Source organism: Mirounga leonina, unplaced genomic scaffold (assembly GCF_011800145.1).
Source record: "Mirounga leonina isolate KUSES-001 unplaced genomic scaffold, KU_Mleo_1.0 Mir_418, whole genome shotgun sequence".
NCBI classification, from domain to species: Eukaryota; Metazoa; Chordata; class Mammalia; order Carnivora; family Phocidae; genus Mirounga; species Mirounga leonina.
Genome location: NW_023270739.1, coordinates 4,492,767 through 4,517,693, shown reverse-complemented (window position 1 = coordinate 4,517,693; position 24,927 = coordinate 4,492,767). Strand labels below are relative to the sequence as shown.

The window sequence follows — 24,927 nt, the reverse complement described above, 5'->3', positions numbered from 1 at the left end:
AGAAGCAGGCTCCCCGCTGAGCAGGGAGCCTGATATGGGGCTTGATCCCAGGACCCTGAGATCCTGACCTGAGAGCTGAAGGTGGACGCTTAACCAACTGATCCACCTAGGTGTCCCAATTCAGAGCAATTATAATATGACCAGATGCTTAAGTGTGCTGGACATTAGGCAGGGAGTTGGTGTATAAGTGGTGAAACTTAGCCTTCCCAAAAAGCTACAGTCTGGATGCAGGCGTGGGGTGAGGGGTGGTGGTAGAAAGAGATAGCAGGGAGGAGGGGAGAGAGACACACAGATAATTTCAGTGCCATGATAGAATGCTCTTAAGAATAGGAAGGGCACATAGAGGAAGAGGTGGGCTTTGGAACCAAGATTAATTGGACCAAGTAGATCATTACTAAGTGGTATTTTGTCTTCAAGGGATGGACTATCTTTTAATAGTATAATCAGTTGTTGATTCAAGTATATCTAATTATTAAATACCCAATTATGCCTTGTTAATGTGAAAACTGCTTGGAGAATTAAAAGGGAAAAAAACTCAACACCTCAATCTATATAATGAGTTAATACTGTTTGTCCACAGATCAACCAGGGCAGTTTTTTCCCTCCAGTGGACATTTGGTAATTTCTGGAGATATTCTTTGATTGTCACAAACGGGGTGGGGGTACTACTGGCATTGAGAGAAACCAAGGATCTGCTGCTTATCTTAAAGTTCACAGGACGATCTCCCCTTCACCCACAACAGAGGAGAATCCAGCCCAAAATGTTCAGTAGTGCCAAGATTGAGAAACCCTGAGTTAATCCATAATTTGCATCCTCTTTTTGTTGGGTTTGGGGTGATTTGTATGTTGTTGAAGGAACTAGGCATGGTTTTATATCCTATTCCAGTGAGATTTTGGTTAAGGGAAACTGATCTGTAGGCTGAGGTCAGGTAAAAGTGAATTCACTCAGATCAAGGACTTGCTTTGTGGCAGGTACTGTGATAGGCACTTGGTAAAGAATGGAAATAGCCCCTGTTTTTTTTTTTTTTTTTTTTTTTTTTAGATTTTTTATTTATTTGACAGAGAAAGAGAGCGAGAGAGGAACACAAGCAGGGGGAGTGGGAGAGGGAGAAGCAGAGAACATTATGAACAATTTTGCATTCTACTTTCCCCCTACAGTATACAAGGAAATATCCCATCATCTGCGTAGTTTTAGTGTTGAACATTTAAGTAAATGTTCTGCTCTCCCGCCTAGCAGAGAGCCCGATGCAGGGCTCCATCCTGGGACTCTGGGATCACGACCTGAGCCAAAGGCAGTCGCTTAACCAGCTGAGTCACCCAGGCGCCCCAGTTGTCTATTATTAAATATTTTAAATCTTTTATTTCATTCTGAACTTAGTTTGTGTATAGATAAGTTATTTTAACCTCTTCTAAGGAATTCTGGAATATTAAACGATTGTATATCTTTTTTTCATAAACCGGTACAAACTGGGCAATACATGTAATGGGTGTTGTGCTAACAGTTAATCCTTTTTCCTTTGGTCTTACGTTAGGTACAGTTCATAAGTGTTTAAACTTGTTGGCATAACCAAATATTCTCTAATTTTTAAATACATATGTAACAAAAATTTTTTTAGCATAATATGAAAGACTGCAATACAAATAGTATCCCATGGAGTGAGGTTTGGAAATATTTAATGCTTATCAAGAACAAAACAGAGAAATTTGTGATTTTGATTCTGTCAAACTCTAACTTTTATCTTTTCTCTTTGCTTTTAGATTTTGGCTCTCTGTTTGATTTGGAGCATGACTTACCAGATGAATTAATCAACTCTACAGAATTGGGACTAACCAATGGTGGTGATATTAGTCAGCTTCAGACAAGTCTTGGCATAGTACAAGATGCAGCCTCTAAACATAAACAACTGTCAGAATTGCTCCGGTCTGGTAGTTCCCCTAACCTCAATATGGGGGTTGGTGGCCCAGGCCAAGGCATGGCCAGCCAGCCCCAACAGAATAGTCCTGGATTAGGTTTGATAAATAGCATGGTTAAAAGCCCAATGGCACAGGCAGGCTTGACTTCTCCCAACATGGGGATGGGCACTAGTGGACCAAATCAGGGTCCTACGCCATCTGCAGCAGGTATGATGAACAGTCCAGTAAATCAACCTGCCATGGGAATGAACACAGGGATGAATGCTGGCATGAATCCTGGAATGTTGAATGCAGGCAATGGACAGGGGATGATGCCTAATCAAGTCATGAACGGTTCAATTGGAGCAGGCCGGGGGCGACCTAATATGCAGTACCCAAACCCAGGCATGGGAAATGCTGGCAGTTTAATGACCGAGCCACTGCAGCAAGGCTCTCCTCAGATGGGAGGACAAACAGGATTGAGAGGCCCTCAGCCTCTTAAGGTAAGTGCAGTTTTGATTTGTATGCACTATCAGTATGTTTTTGATTGTTCCAATGATGGAGGGAGGGCTTGAGGTTGGTTACTCATTTATTCTTTACTAATCATGCTTAATCTTCTTACATGGTGTACCATTTCTCTCATATATGCCAAGGATCTGTGTTGTCATAAATTTTATGAAGCTCTTACATTAATTTTAAGTAAAACAGTTATTTTATAGTTCAGTGATATTGTATGCCTTCAGTTTGTTTCAACTGATTGCTAATTCCTGTTCTCTCAGTGTTAGCATATTAGAATAAGTGTTAGAATATTTTCACAAATATTAGAATATTTTTAACTCCTTTCTAAGCCCACTTTAGCCTTCATAGACTCCTTGTAAAAATAGTTTTGAGCTAGCTGGCTTTATACCGTCTTCAGAGAGACATCACTTATTTCCACCACTTGGAATGTCCCTGGTTTTCAAGAGGTATTTATTCTAAAAGATTTATTAAATGTTACTTTTTTCTCGTTAGTTGATGGATATTAAGGTGCATTTGTGTGCTCTGAAACCTCAACTAACATTCCAAGTGTCCAGTTAACCTAATTTTGGTCATTGTTTGAAAGGCTTTTCTTTTTCAAAAAGCCTACTTTTTAAAAAAGCTTTATTAAGTAAAGCATACTAAATATATTTTTCAAAACTTTTTAAATGTGTTCTTTATGTATAAAATTAAAATGTTATAAGCATATATTTGATGCTTATTCCTTCATATTTTTCCTACATATTTATTTTTTTTCTCAAAGTGGATCACACTACAATTGCCAACACCTGGTATATAGTTAGTAAACATTTGTTGAATGAAAAAGATGACTTTGCTTGGGAGGTGATATTGGAGATGGGTAAGATTTTCACAAGGAGTTAAGAGCAAGCTCTCTCCATTAGAGGAATAACTGAGTAGGCATTAGGACTTCGTGTTCCTGAGAATCATGATGATGAGAGTTCCAGGGATCAAATTAAGACATCGGGATGAGAGGCGCCTGGGTGGCTCAGTCGGTTAAGCATCCGACTCTTAATCTCAGCTCAGGTTTTGATCTCGGGGTCCTGAATTCAAGTGCTGCTTTGGGCTCTACGCTGGGCATGGAACCTACTTAAAAAAAGACATAGGGATAAATTGGGAGTGAGGAGACTGAGGTCATTTTCATATATGAAAGCTCCTAATTTTATTTATTATTATTATTATTATTATTATTTTTTTTTTTTGCCACACAGTAAAGAATATTGACCTCTTAACTTAGGGAAAGATTCTGTTTGCATTCCTACCTCCTCTGTAGATTCTCCTTTTTTGGCACTTTCATGTTGCTGTGTTAATATGGTTAAGTTTGAATATTTGGAATGGAAACCAGAAACAAGAAGGTAAAATATTTATTAGGTACCTCTTCCAGGTTCTAGAACAGAGCTGTGAAGAGTCCCTGCCCTCCTGATGTTTATACCCCAGTGGGGAGTGGTGGGGTGACAGACTAAACCTTCACAATCAAATATTTATTGAGCCCTAGCTTTGGTGAATAAACTTACTTCATAGAACTTACTTTCTAGTGTGCACATAAGTTACAAGTTTATAGTATTCCAGGTGTGTGCTATGAAAAATTTAAAAAGGAAAAGCCCAGGGGTGCCTGGCTGGCTTAGTTAGTTGAGCATGCAACTCTTGATCTTGGGGTTGTAAGTTTGAGCCCCACGTGTGTGTAGAGATTACTTAAAAATAAAATCTTAGGGCGCCTGGGTGGCTCAGTTGGTTAAGCGACTGCCTTCGGCTCAGGTCATGATCCTGGAGTCCCTGGATCGAGTCCCGCATCGGGCTCCCTGCTCGGCAGGGAGTCTGCTTCTCTCTCTGACCCTCCCCCCTCTCATGTGCTCTCTCTCATTCTCTCTCTCTCAAATAAATAAAATCTTTAAAAAAAAAAAAATAAAAATCTTAAAAAAAAAAAAGGAAAGGCTCAGTGGGAGTGGGGCACTGTTCTCCTTATAATCTAAATCACAGATTTCTTGTATCAGCATTGTTTTAGGGACTGGATATATAGCAGTGTACAAAACAGACAAAAATTCCTGTCTTTGTGGAGCTTCTGTTTTCATGGGATGGAGAAATTCAAATATAAAAATATTATTAAAACATTTTGTGGTTTTGGGGCGCCTGGGTGGATCAGTCGTTCTGCGTCTGCCTTCGGCTCAGGTCATGATCCCAGGGTCCTGGGATCGAGCCCCACATCGGGCTCCCTGCTCCGCGGGAAGCCTGCTTCTCCCTCTCCCACTCCCCCTGCTTGTGTTCCCTCTCTCGCTGTGTCTCTCTCTGTCAAAAAAAAAAAAAATGTGGTTTTAAATGAGTCCCACCTATATTTTAAAGTTGATACTTAGGGCGCCTGCGTGGCTCACTTGGTTAAGCAGCTGCCTTCGGCTCAGGTCATGATCCTGGAGTCCCAGGATCGAGTCCCGCATTGGGCTCCCTGCTCAGCAGGGAGTCTGCTTCTCCCTCTGAGCCCCCCCCATGTGCTCGCTCTCATTCTCTCTCTCAAATAAATAAATAAAATCTTTAAAAAAAATAGTAAAGTTGATACTTGCACTTAGAGCAGTGCTAAGAACTCTAAATGTTTATTTATTAGTAAATGAGTTTGGAGGAATTATGGAAGTTTACGATGAGATACCCAATTAATATATAACTAAGTACTTTTATAAAATGAGTTTTCCCTTTATAACAGGAAAAAAACCTTCCGTATTTTCCTATTGAAGATTAAAATAAATTCAAGTCAAGGTGTTAAAATTGTTCCATGGGACCAGGTCCTAAAATTACCTCTAAGAGCTAATTATATTCATTACATTTCTTCCAAAATTCTTAAAGAGTTCTAATGATATTTAAGAATCAGGAATTAAGGAAGTTTTCAGTGAGACTTGAAGATTTGAACCTTCTTGGCAAATGGCAGTGGCTTTTGTACACAGTTCTTTTTTATGGGTGAATCTATGGTTCAGAGTGTGCACGCAGGTTGTGACATTACTACTTAGAACATTCTTCCAAAGCCTAACAGTGGTTAATGGGGAAAAACTTGGATCATATCCTCTTTTAATCTAGTCTTTGATTTTAGAGTTAACATAAAGACAAAATGTTTTATGTCTTAAAGTTACTTCTGACTGATTAGTTCAGGAGAGTACAGAGAAGGGCAGAATAGTGCCAATTTGGAATCCTGCTACCTGGGTTAGCATCTGGGCTGTTACCATAGTCGTCGTCCTCTTCAGCTGCATATTGCCAAGCTTCTTGGTTAAATTGTTTCACTCTCCAACAACGTCGCAAAATATTCTGTCTGCCTCCTTAAAAATGCTGGTGACAAAAGAAATAAACATTTTTGAAAATCCTTTCCCTAATAGCTGCTCTTTATGTATGAGGAAAGAGATGAAGTTAATCATCGTAGTTAATGGTATGGACTGTGGAGCTTTACTGCCTGGGTTAAAAATGAACTCAGTCACTCACATAGTAGCTATATTACCTTGGACAACTTGCTTGCTATACCTCAGTTTTCCCACCTGTAGAATGGAAATAGTAAAAGTGGGTGTAACCTACCTCGTGGGATTATTGGGGAACTAAGTAATTAATAGAAGTAAACTCTTTGTGAGTGGTATATAGTAAGGACTTGTAGAGTAGTAATAGTAGTGGTAGCAAGTGTTCAGTATTATTGTAGTTCCCATTTTGTGATATTCTTAAAACTTATGGGGGAGGGGGAGAAATCAAATCTAGATCACGGAAGTTAAGCTGTAACCTTCTAGAGGCGTAGCTCTTGGCTCTAACGAGATAAACGACCTACCACATGAACAGCTATTGGCTGGAGGATATGGGCATGCCCGCTAGTAGAGACTTCAGTGGATTAATATTCTATACATTTGGTGAAAGAGTAACTTTCTTTGGAATTAAGGACTTTTTATTAAGGAAGTGTTCATTAATATTCTGGAGGGATCCCCCCGCCCTTAGAATTAAAAAAAAAAAAAGCTAGGGACGCCTGGTGGGCTCAGTCAGTTAAGCATCTGCCTTCGGCCCAGGTCATGATCTCAGGGTCCTGGGATCGAGCCCCACATTGGCGCTCCCTGCTCAGCGGGGAGTCTGCTTCTCCCTCTGCCTCTCCCCCTGCTCATGTGCGCACACGCTCTCTCTTCCTCTCTCTCGCTCACTTAAATAAATAAAAATTTTTTTTAAAGGAATAAAAAAAATCTGTTTCATGAAAGCTTGTTAGGATTAAAGAGATAAGATCGGGAATACTATTAAATAACAACATCAGTATAATTGTACCTAAATTAGTGTTAGGCTCCAAAAGTTAAGGAGCTACTGAATGTTAATAGGTTTAATATGTGTTAGAGCCATTAATTCTACTTTCAACCCTATGGTTTTATTCCCATTGTACAGGTGAGGGAACAGAGTCAGGGAATGGGTATTAACAGAGAACTCTTGTCTTTCTGAATTGAAAGTGCATGTTGTTTGGTGCGCCTGGGTGGCTCAGTTGGTTAAGCATCTGCCTTCGGCTCAGGGTCATGATCTCAGGATCCTGGGATTGAGCCCGGCATTGGGCTCCCTGCTCAGCGGGAAGTCTGCTTCTCCCTCTCCCCCTGCCTGCCGCTCCCCCTGCTTATGCTCGCTCTCTCACTATCTCTGTCTCTGTGTCAAATAAAAATAAATTAAAAATCTTTAAAAAAAAAAAAAAAGTGCATGTTGTTTATCACTATAGTATAATGTCATTCTATTATTATTCATATATTGATAAGACAACAGCTAAAAACATACAACGCTTTTGTTTCTTACAGCAACAGTCCCTCCTCACTTACTTGTAATCTTATATAGGGGTGATCATTGCTAGACTAGGACCTGTAAGAGCAGGAACCTTGCCTGTTTTCTATAATTCAGTCTTAGTGATCGCTGGACCTTTCACAGTCTTGGAGCATCCTTTTGTTTTTAAGATTTTATTTATTTATTTATTTGAGAGCAAAAGAGGAGGGGCAGACGGGAAGGGAGAGAATCCCAAGCCGACTCCACACTGAGCACAGAGCCGGATATGGGGCTCAATCCTATGAGTTGCAAGGTCATGACCTGAGCCAAAATCAAGAGTCAGACACAACCGACTGAGCCACCCAGGTGCCCCATCTTTTTTTTTTTTTTTTAAGATTTTTAAAATTTACTTTAGAGAGCACAAGCCAGGGTAAGGGGCAGAGGGAGAAAAAGTGGACTCCCCTCTGAGCAGGGAGCCCAAACCGGGGCTCCACCCAAGGACCCCAGGATCGTAACCTGAGCCAAAGGCAGACACTTAACTGACCAAGCCACCCAGGTGCCGCCAGTCACCCTGTCTTGGAGGATCTTTATGTATTACTTTTTAGTTCTTATTCTGTAGTCCTAGATCTGGGGGATGACAAATCCTAACCCTCCTTTCCTCTGACTCTGGTTACCTCACATGTTGTGAAGAATTGTGTGTTACTTGGCATGTGGATAGATTGATATCCAAATTTTGTATGAATTGTGACTGATGATTATTTATTTATTTATTCATTATTTATTTATTTATTTATTATTTATTTGGCAGTGAGAGAGGGAACACAAGCAGGGGGAGTGGGAGAGGGAGAATCAAGCTTTCTGCTGAGCAGGGAGCCCGATGTGGGGCTTGATCCCAGGACCCTGGGATCATGACCTGAGCCAAAGGCAGACGCTAATGACTAAGCCACCCAGGCGCCCCTGAAATTGATATTAAAAAAACAAAAACAAAAACCTCTTCATTTAAATGAATATTGGCCTTAGGAATAATTCCCTTTTCCTTCTTTCTTTTTTTTTTTTTTTAAAGATTTTATTTATTTATTTGAGAGAGAGAGAATGAGAGAGAGCACATGAGAGGGGGGAGGGTCAGAGGGAGAAGCAGACTCCCCGCCGAGCAGGGAGCCCGATGCGGGACTCGATCCGGGGACTCCAGGATCATGACCTGAGCCGAAGGCAGTCGCCCAACCAACTGAGCCACCCAGGCACCCTCTTTTCCTTCTTTCTTTTTCTCATTTAAAAATTTTTTTGAGAAGGTAGGAACAGTAATAAAATTTTTGGAGTTCTTCTCTTAAAATTAACATCAGTAGTGATGGTCTTTGGCATATGATGTTAAAGAGTATTTAACCTATAAAATTTTAAAGTATAAGAGCAGTGATTGATCTGTTTTAGAACTTGGATCGGCCAGGAGTGAAGCAGATAGGAAGGACCAGTTGGGACCACAGGTATTAAGTGTAAAGAAAGGAGGGAGAATCCATGTTGAGAGAAAGACTAATTATAAATGCTGTAATCTGGGGCACCTGGGTGGTGCTTCTCTCTCTGACCCTCCCCCCTCTCATGCTCTCTATCTCATTCTCTCTCTCAAATAAATAAATAAAATCTTAAAAAAAAAAAAAAAAAAGTTTGAGGGATAGTCCCAGTGGGGTGATGAGGCCTGCTAAACTAAGGCATTGGTATAGGAGTAATGGGAACGAGTCTGAAAAAGTAATGTTTAGGATTTGCTGTAGGTTCTAAGAGATCCCTCGTCTTCCTTGTTTATCATTGTACCCTCAGTTATTAACGTAGTGTCTGGCATCTAACGTAGATACGGATTTACATAAAGTAGCGTAACATGTTACATAACATGGGCATTTATTAAATCCAGTAGGTAGTAGGAAATGTCTGATTGTAGTTTAATTTTGTTTTTATTATTTGATGAATCTTGGAGTCACATGCATGGTATTGGTTTGAGTTACTGTGGTGCCTGCAAATATTATTAAGGGATTTTTTTTCTCTGTGCTAAATATTCCCAAACAATTATTTTCTTAATATTTGAGGTACTACTTTTATTTTTCCTATATATTTGCCAATTATTGCCACTGTCAGGTGTTTTTCGAGTTCCTGTGCTCCATGAGTTTCTGCTTTTAATATATTGAAAACTTAGAAAAAACCTGTAGAGTCAGATTTTTTTTTTTTAAGGATTCATTTATTTGAGAGAGAGAGAATGAGGGAGGGGCAGAGGGAGAGCTGAGCCAGGGACACCCCCTCCTTCCCCCCACGCAGGGCTCCCTCCCAGGACTCTGGGATCATGACCTGAGCTGAAGGCAGACGCTTAACAGACTGAGCCACCCAGATGTCAGATTTTTTAAAAAAAAGAAGAGAGAGTCCCCTCAGGTGTTTTTTGTTTTAGTTGCCTACAACTATTGTGGCTTCCTGGTCTCCTGGTCCTCTGCCTTTTCCGTTTAGGTGGTTATCTGTACCCTTGTGATGCAGGTAGGTGGTGGGGAGTTGGACATCAGGATCACGTGAGATAAAGAGAAGGGGAACAAGATCAAATTAGGAACTACAGTGCAGCAGACATTAAGTCCAGTATATTCCCTTCCTGTTTTATTTGGTGGAGTACTGGAAGTTAGCAAGATCGAAAGGATAGGGATGGGAGATGGGGAGATTGGTTGTATTCTGTCTAACACTGGCAGCAGAACTCTGAGGAAGACAGAAAAGCCAAAAGCCTGAGAGTCTTGGTTGGTCAGAGGGACCAGAAGTGTCAGGAATGAATTACTGCTGACAGACCAGCAGTCGGTGCAGTCTGTATATTTGAGACCATGGTCCACTTTGGAGTTTCTAGGTAATGCATTGTAATTGGGAAAACAAGCAATGTCAGGAACTGGTTGAAACCCAGTTGTTGTAAGCAGGTAAGGCAGTGTCTATGTGAACAAATGTGAAGGACCAGATTCTACTGTGATATATTTGAGTAGAGATATTATGCTTATCAAGAGACATCAAGGCAGCTTACAAATTCCTGTGTTTTATTTTCGTAAATAGTGGACTCCTAAAAGCTTAATTTATTGTCTTTTGGTCTTTTGTGGTCTGTCCTGCAGATTCTTTGTTAGAAGAGCTTTCATTTTATGTCTGTCATGAATTTCTGTGCTAGTAGGAAACACAGTCCAGTGAACTGTAACTCCCCCACATGTAGGCTCATGTATTATTAGAACTATATTCATACAAATATTGGTACTTTAAAAGCATATGGAGGAACAGCACTTGGCAGCCGCACTTGAAACTACCAAAAGAAACCTGAACATGGCGTTTAAGCCTGTTTCTGTATTTGGTAGTCTCTCTAATCTTTTGGCCAGATTCACTCAGGGAATTACAGTTACTGGAGACTGAAGCAGTTAGCTTTTCACTCTGGATGCTTCCTGTTCAGGCTACCCCATTCTTGTATGCTTTCCCCCAAACCTTGCCACTTCCCTCAGGCTTATTCCCTTAGTTATCTCATTTGGAAACTGTAAATGTTCTTTAATTTTTCATTACAGGCAAACCTTTAAACTGATAAACATCATATTCCTAAAAAATCTCAGAGTATATGTACTCAGAGTATAGATACTGCATATGATTTAAAGAACAGTTTTATTTACAGAGGTTTATGTGTGTATGACTTATATTTTTGTTTTCCTGAGTCAACGGGCTCTTTTGTCGATTAGGATTAGGGCATTGGGGCTACAAAGATAAGTGAACTAAGGTTCTTACCCTTAATATGTGTGGTCTGGGGGGATAAAAGAGGCATGCATTTTATCACCTGGTTGTATTATAAATGCACAAACATTTATTAGGGTAGAAAAAACTCTTTAGCGGTCTAGAACAATAGATGCTTCACAGAGATGGTAACTTTTGAAATGTATCTTAGAGGATGAGTAGAATCTGTAGCTGCTTCTTAATTAGGTTGTACCAACTAAGTAAGCAACAAAAAATGAAAATTGGATTGCCTCTTTGTGAACTAAGTATTTTATTTCCTTTACAGGTTATCGTTCAGGAAGCAAATAGGAAGGGAGGGTATGCCACAGCCTAGTAATAGGGAAAAGGAAAATCTTTAAGGCAAATGCTAGAGATTTAAGAAACAAGTTGCTCCTCAGATTTGCAAGTTAATGGGTACAGGCTATAGTAGGATACCATGGATAGATAGGCCTGATGAACATCATGAAGGCTCTGGGTAGAAAATAGAAGAGACAGAAGGCAAGAAAACCTGTTGGACACAGTCTACACAAGCTGTGATGAGGGGCTTGAATTAAGACAGTGACAGCGGACTGGGGACAGTTTTAGGGTGTGTGTGTGTGTGTGTGTGTATTTAGAGGTAGAATTTGAAGGCCCCTCTGATAGAATTGGATCTGGCTAAGAAGAATAGAAATCTAGTATGACTCCTTTTAATTGGGTAGTAGTACTAGTCTCCTTAGTTTCTATTCTGAGAGCTTTGCTGTATGTTTTTAGTAGGTGGTGTTTGACTACTGGTGGGTTCCTCTATGGAAGAATAGGATTGTAAGTTGCATCATTGCTATCAGTAAAACATTTGGCTTCTGAATAAATACTCTGTTCTTTAAATTAATAACTATACAATATGATCACTCCAGACTGTCGTAAATACAGACAAAAGTCTACTTTTTAAAATATATACGGGTTAGGGCGCCTGGGTGGCTCAGTTGGTTAAGCGACTGCCTTCGGCTCAGGTCATGATCCTGGAGTCCCGGGATCGAGTCCCACATCGGGCTCCCTGCTCAGCAGGGAGCCTGCTTCTGCCTCTGACCCTCCCCCCTCTCATGTGCTCTCTGTCTCTCATTCTCTCTGTCTCAAATAAATAAATAAATAAATCTTTAAAAAAAATAAAATATATACGGGTTACAGAGAAACTCAGATTACTTTAGGAGCCAAGCAGGTAATTTAATGAATAAAGCGGCTAGGTTTAAGATTTCAAGGAATGATGTGGACTCTGAAGTTTGCATGTTCTATCTAAGGGATTCAGATTTCAAAAGTTTTAAAATCACTGTGCTGCCATATCCCTAAATGAAAAAGGACATATTCCCTAAATTATGTTTTCTACCTTTTATGTGAACAAAATGCTGGACTAAGCATTCAGATCCACACACTCTAACATATTTAGGGATTAGGTCATTTATTGAGTTGAATTTATTAAGCCGTATTTTGTACATTAAATAAAAATGCATCTACTTCATTCAAGCGAAGATGAATGGCAAACCTTGATTTGTAGATACAGCTTAGTGAAGATGCTTATAAGTTTTTCTAAAACACATTTATCTCAGATATTTACAGAAAATAGCCCTGTAAATTTACTCTGCCTGAGCTGAAGCCCTTAAATCTTAATTTTTTTTTAATAATTTCTTTTTTAAAGATTTTATTTATTTGAGAGAGTGAGTGAGCAAGAGAAAGCACAAGAGAGTGTGCACAAGTTGGCGGGGAGGGGCAAGAGGGAGAAGCAGACTCCCAGCTAAGCAGGGAGCCCAACTCAGTGCGTGATCCCAGGGCCCCAGGATCACGACCTGAGCCTAAGGCAGATGCTTAACCGACTGAGCTACCTAGGCGCCCCCCCATAAATCTTAATCTTTGAAAACATATGAGTATTTTCATGAACATACTTCTATAGTCTGTTTATAACAACAGAGAACTACTTTTAAAATTCTTTATAAATTAGGAAGTGGAAAAGGAATAGTAATGTTCTGTTAATGCAGGGAATAAGATTTAATTTCTTGTCTGTTTTTATTCTTAGATGGGAATGATGAACAACCCTAATCCTTATGGTTCACCATACACTCAGAATTCTGGACAGCAGATTGGAGCTGGTGGCCTTGGTCTCCAGATTCAGACAAAGTCTGTACTACCAAATAACTTATCTCCATTTGCAATGGACAAAAAGGCAGTTCCTGGTGGAGGAATGCCCAACATGGTGGGTAGTAATCGGTCTACAGATTTGTCTTTAAACTGGCATTTTGACAAAAGAACTGTGTTAAACTTTCATGCTGTCTGCTATACACACTAGGAGGTAATGGATGGACCCCATGATTGAGGAGGCTTGTGCCTTCCTTCCATTTCCCATGGGTTTTTGTTTCTTACAGTATTGTTCAGTAAGGGTGCTTGGCCAAATGGGAGCAAGTGGGGCTTCTACAACGAAAATTTTGTGGCCTGCTGTACTACATATCTTCTGCTTGTTAGCATTTCTATGGAATAGGAAAGTAGAACCTTTCTCCTCGGAAGGACTCTGTGGCAAAGGATTCCAACTCTCAATGACCGTATTTACTGATTTGTATCTGATATTGCCATACAAGAGTAACCTCCCTCAAAGTTACACATTGTTTTATTTTTATTTATTTATTTATTTATTCATTTATTTAAAGATTTTATTTTTTTATTATTTATTTGAGAGAGCACGAGAGCGGGGAGGGTCAGAGGGAGAAGCAGACTCCCCACTGAGCAGGGAGCCTGAAGGGGACTCAATCCTGGGATGCCAGGATCATGACCTGAGCCGAAGGCAGTTGCTTAACCGATTGAGCCACCCAGGCGTCCTGTTACACATTGTTTTAAACAGTGATTTTTGTTTTGGGAATCTCCAAAGCTTCTAACATTGCTATTTTTCTTTCTTTTTTCGGTGCAAAAGGGAATTAAAGCACGGGGACAAAGACCCATAGGCAGAAAGAGCTGCTGCTTGCTATTTTTCTAAAGTAAAACAATTTCTAGTTGTAAATTTGTTAAGTAGTCCCTGTTCACCTTTGGAAAAAATTGTCCTGTAGAAATGCTACTTCTCTTTCAGATTTTTTATTTTTATTTTTTGCTTTGTGTCATATATTCACTGAATTGCCTGTATTTCAGATACTTTAAGTACTAGAGATATAAAAATGAATAAAACAGGGCATCTCTGTCCCCAGAAATGTTTACTTTTTTCACTAGGGGAAAAGGGGGGCTTCGTAGTTACAAAAATTAATTTTTCACCCACCTGAAAGGCAGTGCTGGGTCTCCCAGGGAGGTCTTTATGATTACTGTGTCTCAAAACCTGATTTGAACATTCTCCTTACTACAGACTCCTTGCCTTTTCCTCTCCCAGCCCAGCTTATCATGCTTTTTTTTTTTTTTTGCTTTGCATACTATATATATTTTGACTGTATTACTTAGTAATGTAACTTTGTTTTCTTATTGAGCTTCTTGATGGTAGGAACCATTGTTTATTTACCTTGGACTCACCTGTGGCACATGGTAGACTGTCCTTAAAGGTTTTTTTTTTTTTTTTAAGATTTTTTATTTATTTATTTGACAGAGAGACAGCGAGAGAGAGAACACAAGCAGGGGGAGTGGGAGAGGGAGAAGCAGGTTTCCTGCCGAGCAGGGAGCTTTATGCGGGGCTCGATCCCAGGACCCCGGGATCATGACCTGAGCTGAAGGCAGACGCTTAACGACTGAGCCACCCAGGCACCCCTGTCCTTAAAGGTTTTAATTGAAAATGTCTAGGTCTATATTTATTAAAGAGCACACTGCAACACACCTATAGACCTAGATATTTTCAACGTTAAATGTCTCTGTTGTTTTTTTCCCTTAGGGTCAACAGCAGGCCCCACAGGTCCAGCAGCCAGGCCTTGTGACTCCAGTAGCCCAAGGGATGGGTTCTGGAGCGCATACAGCTGATCCAGAGAAGCGCAAGCTCATCCAGCAGCAGCTTGTTCTCCTTTTGCATGCTCACAAGTGCCAGCGCCGGGAGCAGGCTAATGGGGAAGTGAGGCAGTGCAACCTTCCCCACTGTCGCACAATGAAGAACGTCCTAAACCACATGACACACTGCCAGTCAGGCAAGTCCTGCCAAGGTGAGTGGGCTCAAAGGGTTTCTGTGGTTAGCAATTAACATTTAGAGTCCAAGAGAAAATGTGATCTACTCTATTTTGAAACTCCTTTACTGATAATGTCTTAACTCCATATTAGGATGTGATAAAATTCAGTATCATTTTGTCAGTATCTAGGGATATGGTAGAAATTTTAAAGGATATCTCTTTTGTGGTGATCCTTATTGACTTTGATTTGCCCCAGCATAGCATACTTTAAATATTATTGAGGATTTGCTAACTATCAGATAGGCAAATACTAAAACAGTGTTACCCAGCTTAATGCATTTTGTATATTTATGGAGTCATTAGAAATCTGTTTGGGGTTTTTTTTGTGGTTTTTTTTTAAGATTTTTATTTATTTATTTGACAGAGAGACACAGCGAGAGAGGAAACACAAGCAGGGGGAGTGGGAGAGGGAGAAGCAGGCTTCCCGCTTTGCGGGAAGCCCGATACGGGGCTCGATCCCAGGACCCTGGGATCATGACCTGAGCCGAAGGCAGACGCTTAACGACTGAGTCACCCAGGTGCCCCTAGAAATCTGTTTTTATAAAGTAGATTGCACATCTTGGTGGAAAATATGGGCTCTGGAGGTTGCTTAAGTTTGAATCCCACTTTGAGTACTCTGACTTTATGCAAATTGGTTAAGCAGGTTTTGCCTGTTTTCTCAACTATAAAATGTGAGTGCTAATACCCTGTAGGGATGTTAGGAAGATGAAGTGAGTTAACATTTGTAGCACTTGTTAAGTGATCAGTAAGTTAGCTGATACTAATATAAAAAAGTATAAGCTGCATTTGAAAAAATTATTTTTCTTCTTTTTAGTGGCACACTGTGCTTCTTCTCGACAAATCATTTCACACTGGAAGAATTGTACAAGGCATGATTGTCCTGTGTGTCTCCCCCTTAAAAATGCTGGAGATAAGAGAAACCAACAGTGTAAGTGGTTAAATCTTTTGAAGCTTTTATACCGAAAATATTCTTAGACTCTTACCACATGCAGTTTGGTGGGATTTAGAGTACTTCTTGATTTTGTGAAGTTCTGTGTCTTCCTTGTGCTATCCTACTAGGTTGTTTCCAGTCCTGTTAACTTCATATTAATGAGATTAGAATTGATCTGCTTATTACCTAAAGTAAGATCTAGAAACTGTTAATAGTCATTGTTTAAAAATGGTGAATTTATACTTCATTTTTACATTTGTGAAAACTGAAAAGACAGTGACATTGGGCAAGTTACTCTTTTATACTTGTGGTCTAATAGAGATAATTTGAAACTAAAGAGAAAGGAAAAAAGTTTGAGATTATTTTTAGAAGCTTGGGATGTTGAGGAGCTTTTCTTAGAGAAAGACAAAAGTAGAAAGATTTAAGTGCAGCTACCACACCTCCTCTCTAGAAACAAAACATTAAGCATTTAGGGCTGAAAAGATAAATTTAGAAATATATGTATAGCATGTGAAGAAGGAATTAAGTACCATAAAATAAAGAAGAAGTCATAAACAACCCAGGAGAAAATTGGGATAAGGAAATAGTTTAATAGAGGGAGGAGGACATACCAAAAAATTCACTATTAAATTAAGAAATGAAATAAGGTGCTATTTGTCTCACATCACATTGGCAGAAATGATGCTCTTTGGTGTTGGTAATTGTGTGGCTCTGAGTCATTCATACACTGTTGGTGGGAACACTGATACAGCCTGTAGGGAAGGGAGGCTTTTGGGTATTCTGGATCAAAAGCCTCTCATGCCAGTGACCCTCTTTTGACCATTCAGTTCTGCATCTAGACATTTTTTTAAGGAAATAATGAGAAACAAGGTGCATGTACTGAGATGTTTCATAATCACATAACTAATTTGGTGTCTTTTAAATTCATGATGGGTTGGTCTACTTTTCTTACATCTTTAACATTATAATCCCTTTTTTTTTTTTGTCTTCTCTAGCAATTCTGACTGGAGCACCAGTTGGACTTGGAAATACTAGCTCTCTAGGGGTGGGTCAACAGTCTACCCCCAGCCTAAGCACTGTTAGTCAGATTGATCCCAGCTCTATAGAAAGGGCGTATGCAGCTCTTGGGCTGCCCTATCAAGTAAATCAAATGCCGACGCAGCCCCAGGTGCAAGCAAAGAACCAGCAGAATCAGCAGTCTGGGCAATCTCCCCAAGGCATGCGACCCATGAGCAACATGAGTAAGTTTGTGTCCTCTCTGGTGACAGATGTGATGTTGGTTATATATCTAAATGCCATGTAATATGCAGAATTACCTCCTTAGTTTATTTTAGTCTAAGTGTGTGTGTGTCTGTCCCCACTCTTAATTTTTTTTGTTACATGATTTCTTTTAAGGTTTTTTTTTTTTTTAAGTCTTTATTTATTTGTCAGAGAGAGAGCACAAGCCAGGGGGGAGCAGCAGAGGGAGAGGGAGAAGCAGCAGGGAGCCCAGTGTGGGGCTCCATCCCAGGACCCTGGGATCATGACCTGAGCCAAAGGCAGATACTTAAAACCGACTGAGCCACCCAGGTGTCCCATGTGATTAATTCTTGAAGTAATTTTTTAAAGATTGTAGTAGAAAAGTCTCATCACAGTCAGTATACCAGAGGCAACTGCTAGTGATTTATATCTTTCTTAATTCTTTCATGCATATGTGAATTTGTATTTCTAGAAATGTGGTCTTGTGTGTTACTCTATAACAAACTATTTCTTTAACACAATTCAGGACATCTTTCATTTTATATACCCATGTATCCTTTTTAATGGTTGAAGAGTAGTTCATTTTATAAAAGAACAGTCTTTTACACATAGACATTTAGGTTTCCTTCCCCCTCGTCTCCCCCATCTTAAACCACACAAAGAAATTGTTGTGGGGGCCCCTGGGTGACTCAGTTGGTTAAGCGTCTGCCTTTGGCTCAGGTCATGATCCCAGGGTTGGGGATCAAGTCATGCGTCGGGCTCCCTGCACAGTGGGGAGCCTGCTTCTCTCTGTCCTCCCTGCTCATGATCTTTCTTGCTATCTCTGTCGCTTTCTGTCTCTCTTTCAAATAAATAAAAATCTTTAAAAAAAAAAAAAAAAAAACAGGAAAGGCAATTGTTATATTTTGGTTTGAGGTGTGTAGAAATGAATGTGGTTATTAATACAGATTCCCGTATTATTGCTAAAGTAGTGTGCCTTTTGAAATAGCTTATTGAATGTATGTGTTTACTTAACTTCTTCCTATGATATGACTGAGAAGGAAGGGGAAGAATGAGCAGTGTTCTAGTATCCTAATTTGGGGCATATTTTTCTTTTCCTCTAATTGTGTAGTGAAGTAAAGGAGATTTGCATTTAGATTGTATCCCTTTGCTGTTAAGAAGTTGAACACCTAAGCAATTTTGTTTAAATAAATAAGTAGGTCCACTGGTGAGTCAGTGACTTTTAATACCTTGCCTCTTTATTCTAAAATTGTCCTTGGTGATGAGTTCTTCTGTAACTAGAAAACAGTCTGGGGGCGTCTGGGTGGCACAGTCATTTAAGCATCCAACTCTTGGTTTCGGCTCAGGTCATGATCTCAGGGTCCTGGGATCAAGCCCCACAGTCAAGCTCTGCGCTCAGTGCGGAGTCTGTTTGAGATTCTTTCTCCCTATCCCTCTGCCCCTCTCACTTGTGCTGTCTCCTTAAATAAATCTTAAAAAAAAAAAAAAAAAAAAGTCTGGTTCTGTATGATCCACCGTGTTTTTTCCTATGAAGTCCATTGTCTTCCTTAGGTTAATATTTATAGTAAGCTTTAGTTTCTGCCTATTATTGTTCAGTTCCAAATGAGGAACAAAATTGGGCATACTGCTCTTACAAAAATGTAATCTTGTCGATTTTTGTGCTTTTTAACTTAACGAAATGTACATCATTCCTTCATGGGCAGTGCAAACTTGTTAAATAATTATTGAGTGAGGAGTTTAAAAAACTAGACCAGAAACCGGGATGAAGAGCTAATCCTGCCTTTTCAGGCTAGTTTTCAAACTCTTGTGTTTCAAATACATGAAAGGGGTCAGAAATAGAGATCTGGGGACTTCATTTCACCCCTCTTCATCCTTTTTTTACTTAAGATTGCTTTTTTCTTCTTTCTTCCCATGTTACCCGAAGTGTTACGCAAACTCCTCTTGAGTTTTAGGATCTCAACCCAGTGCTGTTGTCTAACTGTGCCTGGCCTGGATTTTCATTTTTGTAATTGGTTATTTCCCATTAATTTTTCAAATTTTCTGTGTTTAATTCCTAGTTTTGTTCTTTTTGTCTCCTCTTGTATCATCTATGTATGTATGTTTGCATATAGCCACAAAATCATTTGAAAGTTAGCTTCTTGAGATTTCTTTTCCCCTTTTCTCAGTGTCTTGAAGATTGAAGATTAATCAAGTTTTCATCTATTTCTTCTTAGTTTAGTTAATGGTGTCTTATCAGTAATAATCACCATGAGCCAAAACTTCTAGAATACCTCATTTATTTCATTGTGTTCAATTTCATCTTAAAAACTAGTGTGAAAACAAACTCTTCTTTTTGGCATGTTACATCCTCATGGTTTCTATTCATCAGGCCCAAGCCAGATGGGCAAAGGCTTATATATGAAGTGTTACTTCTTTTTTATTTTTTTAAAGATTTTATTTATTTGACAGAGACACAGTGAGAGAGGGAACACAAGCAGGCGGAGTGGGAGAGGGAGAAGCAGGCTTCCCACTGAGCAGGGAGCCCGATGCGGGGCTCGATCCCAGGACCCTGCTGGGATCATGACTCAAGCCGAAGGCAGATGCTTAACGACTGAGCCACCCAGGCGCCCCTGAAGTGTTATTCTTTTATACCAAAGCCCCCCCCCCCTTTTTTAAAGATTTTATTTATTTATTTGAGAGAGAGAGAATGAGAGAGAGAGAACACATGAGAGGGGATAGGGTCAGAGGACGAAGCAGACTCCCTGCCGAGCAGGGAGCCCGATGCGGGACTCGATCTCGGGACTCCAGGATCATGACCCGAGCCGAAGGCAGTTGCTTAACCAACTGAGCCGCCCTATACCAAAGCCCTTTTAAAAGTAATTAATCCTGTGTGTTTATGTTGAAGGATGCCCCCTGTCTTTTCATTTTTTTATAAGTTCTGTAAAACTTAGACAAAAGAAATGTATCTCAAAATGAAATCCCCCTGACTGGGGCATGTAATTTTCTCCACACTCTTCTTTTTCTTTTTTGAGAGAGAAGGGGGGAGAGAATCTCAGGAAGGCTCCACACCTGGAGCCTTATGTGGAGCTTAATCTCACGATCCTGAGATTATGACCTGAGCTGAAGTCAAGAGTCGGACACTTAACTGACTAAGCCACACAGGCGCCCCTCTCTGCAGTCCTTAAGAGGGTTAAGAAAATATTTTATTGCATATTATGAACATGTGACCTCTTTTTCACTTCACACCAAAATCTTAACCAATTAATTAGTTGTGTTGTTTTAAAGATTTATTTATTCATTTGGGGGAGGGGGAGCAGAGGGAGAGGAGGGGGAAATCTTTTTTTTTTTTTTTAAGATTTTATTTATTTATCTGACAGAGAGAGACACAGCGAGAGAGGGAACACAAGCAGGGGGAGTGGGAGGGGGAGAAGCAGGCTTCCTGCCGAGCAGGGAGCCCGACGTGGGGCTCGATCCCAGGACCCTGGGATCATGACCTGAGCCGAAGGCAGACACTTAACGACTGAGCCACCCAGGTGCCCCAGGAAGGGAAGATCTTAAGCAGACTCTGCACTCACTGTAGAGCCCATTGTGGGGCTCAGTCTCACAACCCTGAGATCATAACCTGAGCCAAAACCAAGAGTTGGATGCTTAACCAGCTGCGCCACCCAGGCACCCCAGCAGTTTATTAGTTTTAATCTAAACTTCATGCTTCTGAGTAATGTTTGGAGTAAGGATTACTATAAATTGATTTTTGGGGGGTACTTAAAGTGATCCTTTCAAGCTTCTATTTTTAGAGTTTTATAATGGATTTTACTAGGAATATAATGATTTTGATGATCAGAAATAATGACTCTGGAGTTGCATCTTGGCCTTAGCTTAGAGCCATATTATCAGAAAGAGTAAAGAAATACACAGTTCAATACTCAAAATTAGTGTTAACTGTATTTTTTTCATATCTCATGATTTTGAAATACTAAACCAGACTCTTTTCACTTCTGTTTTCTTTCACTAATGGTTTTTATTTTAGGACACTAGGTTTGAACCTGATATAGTAGACTGTATCCACAAATGGGACTATGTTGTATCCTCCAACAGTGTAGGATTTTTATGGCATTTGTAAACAAAAGCAGTTTACTTGAGTATATTTCCATTTGCTCAGCAACCTAAAATGTTTATCTTTTGTGTTTTTCCAAGATCGGACTCCCAAGTGGTTAGTGCTATCAGGTCTTACCCATATTATTTTAACCCTGAAGTATTGTTGGGGACTCTTGACAAGAGGGCAGGTTGGATATATAATCAGAAATCCAGGGGAAAACTTGGTCAGGAAATTTGAGACATAAAAACATTTTTTGTATCCTCCTTTATAGCAGTGTAAAATACTCTAGGTTCTGGGGGCCTGGGTGGCTCAGCTGTTAAGCGTCGCCTTCAGCTCAGGTCATGATCCCAGGGTCCTGGGATCGAGCCCCGCATCGGGCTCCCTGCTCAGCGGGGAGCCTGCTTCTCCCTCTCCCATTCCCCCTGCTTGTGTTCCTGCTCTCGCTCTCTCTCTCTCTGTCAAATAAATAGAATATTTTTTTAAAAAGTTAAAAAAAATGCTCTAGGTTCTTCATAATTCTTGCAGATTTAAGGTAAAGGTAGTATTTACATGTTTCTTTCCCCTATATGAATACATATTTTTCTTCTAAATTTTAGTTTGGAGTTTTCAAAACCTACCTAAAAGTTGTAATACTCCAGTAAAGACCATATACATACCTTTTACCTAGATTTCTTTATTCTCAGCATTTTTTGCCAAATTTGCTTTATTTTTGTGTGTTCTTGAGCTGTCCTGACATTTGACTGCTGTTTCAACATGTGTTTCCTAATCAGAGATTCTTCTCCATGGCCACAACACCATTATCATGCCTACAGAATTTAACATTAGTTAGTAATGTCTTCTAATGTACAGTCTATACTTTAATTTCTCCAGTTGTCCCCCGAAGTCATTTGGGGTTTTTTCCATTCAGTTTGTTATGTGCCATTTGTTTCTCTTAATCTAGAAGTCATCTCCCCTCTCTTTATTCATCACACATTGACTTTTGATGAACACTGTAGATTGTCCTATAATTTGGATTAGTCTGATTGTTTCCTTGTAGTTAGATCCAGATTAAACATTCTTGGTACAAATATGTCATGTATAATGGTGTGTATGTTCAGATTTTAATAATCTCAGCATAAAAATGTTTTGGGACTCTTTATTTGCCTTTAACTGGCCTTTATAGTATCCCTATTCTCTTTATTACTGACCTTCAAATTATTGGTTAGCTACCTTTCGGCTATTTTATGGAAATTCTAGAACTATTTCTGTTAAGAACTCCTGGGTTTTGTTTTGTACTCTTTCTAAAGGCCTTCTGTCTCACCTATTTGTCAGATACAAGTGCTAGTGTATGTTCCGAGGCTGTTGGATTTTTAGAAAAGGTAGTATTTGTGTTTAATGGGTCTATGTCATAGCATCTTTCCCTGAGGTGTATAGTACTGGGTAGGATGAAGCACTTAAGCAAACCTTTATACTAGTGCTTTTAAGCAGACACATTCACCAGAACAACTTGGGACTCCAGATGTGTCTCCCCCTGTGGCAGAACTGGCTGTAATGCTGGAATCAATTATAAATTTCAGGTACCTTTGATTGACGGGGACATTTGAGTAAATGAGAAACAGCATTCATTCAAATGTGCTATGTGCTGGAAAAAAAATTAAGAAAGGGGCATGGCCCTTACTTTGAAACATCTCTGGTTTGGATGGGCAAGGAAGCAATTAAGCAGACAAAACTACAAGATCTCTGTTAACATATATCAGGTTATAGAGATTCTGTAGCCAAAAGGTAGAAACCCTTCTGGAGCCCTAAATTAGAGCTTTTTTATATAAGACTTCCTTGACCATATTTGACCACATTCTTACAGTCCCTGCTGAGTTCCCTTACTTTATAAAGGTTAGTATGGGGTTTCTCCTAGGGCTTAGAAAACAAAAATACATTCTTTTTTTATTTTTAGAGGGGAAGGAGGGACAAAGAAAGGGAGAGGGGGAGAGAGAATCTTAAGCAGGCTCCATGCCCGGTATGGAGCTAAATCTCACTGCCCTGAAATCATGACCTGAGCCAATATCAAGAGTCAGATGCAGGGGGTGCTGGGTGGCTCAGTTACGCTTACATCTGCACTGGGCTCCAGTCATGATTTCAGGGTCCTAGGATCAGCCTGGGTCCTAGGATCAGCCTGCGTCCTTGGCCAGCCTTTGTCCTTGGCTCCCTGCTCAGCGGGGAGCCTGCTTCTCCCTCTCCCTCTGCTGTTTCCTTTGCTTGTGTGTGCGCACAAGCGCCCTTTCTCTCTCTCTCTCTCTCTGTCAGATAAATCTTAACAACAACAACAAAAAAATCGGACTCTTAACTGAGCTACACAGGTACCCCAACAAAAATATATTCTTGATGGGGCGCCTGGGTGGCTCAGTCGGTTAAGCGTCTCCCTTCGGCTCAGGTCATGATCCCAGGGTCCTGGGATCGAGCCCCGCATCGGGCTCCCTGCTCTGCAGGAAGCCTGCTTCTCCCTCTCCCACTCCCCCTGCTTGTGTTCCCTCTCTTGCTGTCTCTCTGTCAAATAAATAAATTAAAAATATATATATATAAAATATATATATATATTCTTGATGATTTTTAGGTGTTGCGATTCCCTTCCCATCCCCGCCTTCTAACTTAATCTCAGGCAGTGCCAGTATTGTTTGACTTCATTTTTGTATTCTCAAGTGAATGTTCGCTCTTGGAATTTTTTTTTAACCCCCCTCTTAGGATCTTAAATACTAACCTATATAAAGTATTCCTTCTCAAGTTATGATTGAGCCATAACTTGGAGTCAGTGCCGAATATTAAATGGACCTGGGGACTTCATAGAGAATGTTTTGCTATGTTTTCATGTGCCATCAGAAGACAGTAAGCAAATTGGTGGAGTGTTATCACTTTTTCTTTTACCCCTTCATGCTGTTGCCAGCAATAAAGCAAATCAATGTGATGGGTACCTAATTTCTCTAAAAAGGAGTATTTCCACATGTAGTGTTTACATTGACAAATACAGAATTAGGAACAATACAATTCTGTTTTAAAAAGACCACTTCCAGCAACTACATTTCAGAGCTGGGCTGATGTTGTTAGAAGCAAATTTCTACCTAAATATTTAGGAAACATGGTGAAGGAAAGCACCAGCATTTTTTTTTTTTTCATTTAATGTTGTTTACAGATCTCACCAGTTACTTGCATTATAGTCGGAAGTTTCTTTTTTTTCCTTGTGTTTAACATACCTTGAGGTATATTAATAGAATTGTGTATTTAAAGAAAAAAATTTTTTAACCACATGAAAATCTGGTTTAATGTGAATATTGCTGTTAGCTTTTGTTTTTAAAGAAATAGACTATTCATTAAAATTGCTAATTGAGGAGGTAATTATGCACATAGAGCTATTCCAGCCAGTTTGAAGGAGTATTCAAATGTTTAACCAAAACACCGTCTTTCGGATTAAGATTTCATTCCCCCCTCTCCAGGGATCATCACACTTACGTCCTTATCCTTACGAAAATATATGCATATATAGTTATGTCACCTAAACTGTTTTGGTTCTGTTTTTTTTGCTCCTTTTGACATCATTGTAGGCAGTGTCTGTCCATACATATATGAGTAAACCTATAAGACAAAATATCAGAAGTAGAAATACT

At 39.8% G+C, this 24,927-nt stretch overlaps 1 protein-coding gene across 2 annotated transcripts in view; it reads left to right on the top strand.

Annotated features, from left to right (window-relative positions):
* The window catches only part of EP300 (E1A binding protein p300), an 83,801-nt gene that overhangs the window by 16,901 nt on the left and 41,973 nt on the right, over positions 1-24,927 (top strand). Inside the window, exons 3-7 of one of the 2 annotated variants that reach the window (XM_034987438.1) lie at positions 1,759-2,396; positions 12,947-13,123; positions 14,765-15,026; positions 15,865-15,978; positions 16,977-17,222. In XM_034987438.1, the coding sequence (XP_034843329.1) occupies positions 1,759-2,396; positions 12,947-13,123; positions 14,765-15,026; positions 15,865-15,978; positions 16,977-17,222 (1,437 nt within the window). Of the gene's footprint in view, positions 1-1,295; positions 2,397-12,946; positions 13,124-14,764; positions 15,027-15,864; positions 15,979-16,976; positions 17,223-24,927 lie in introns of those variants that run through there. The other variant, XM_034987437.1, reaches the window with a different exon arrangement.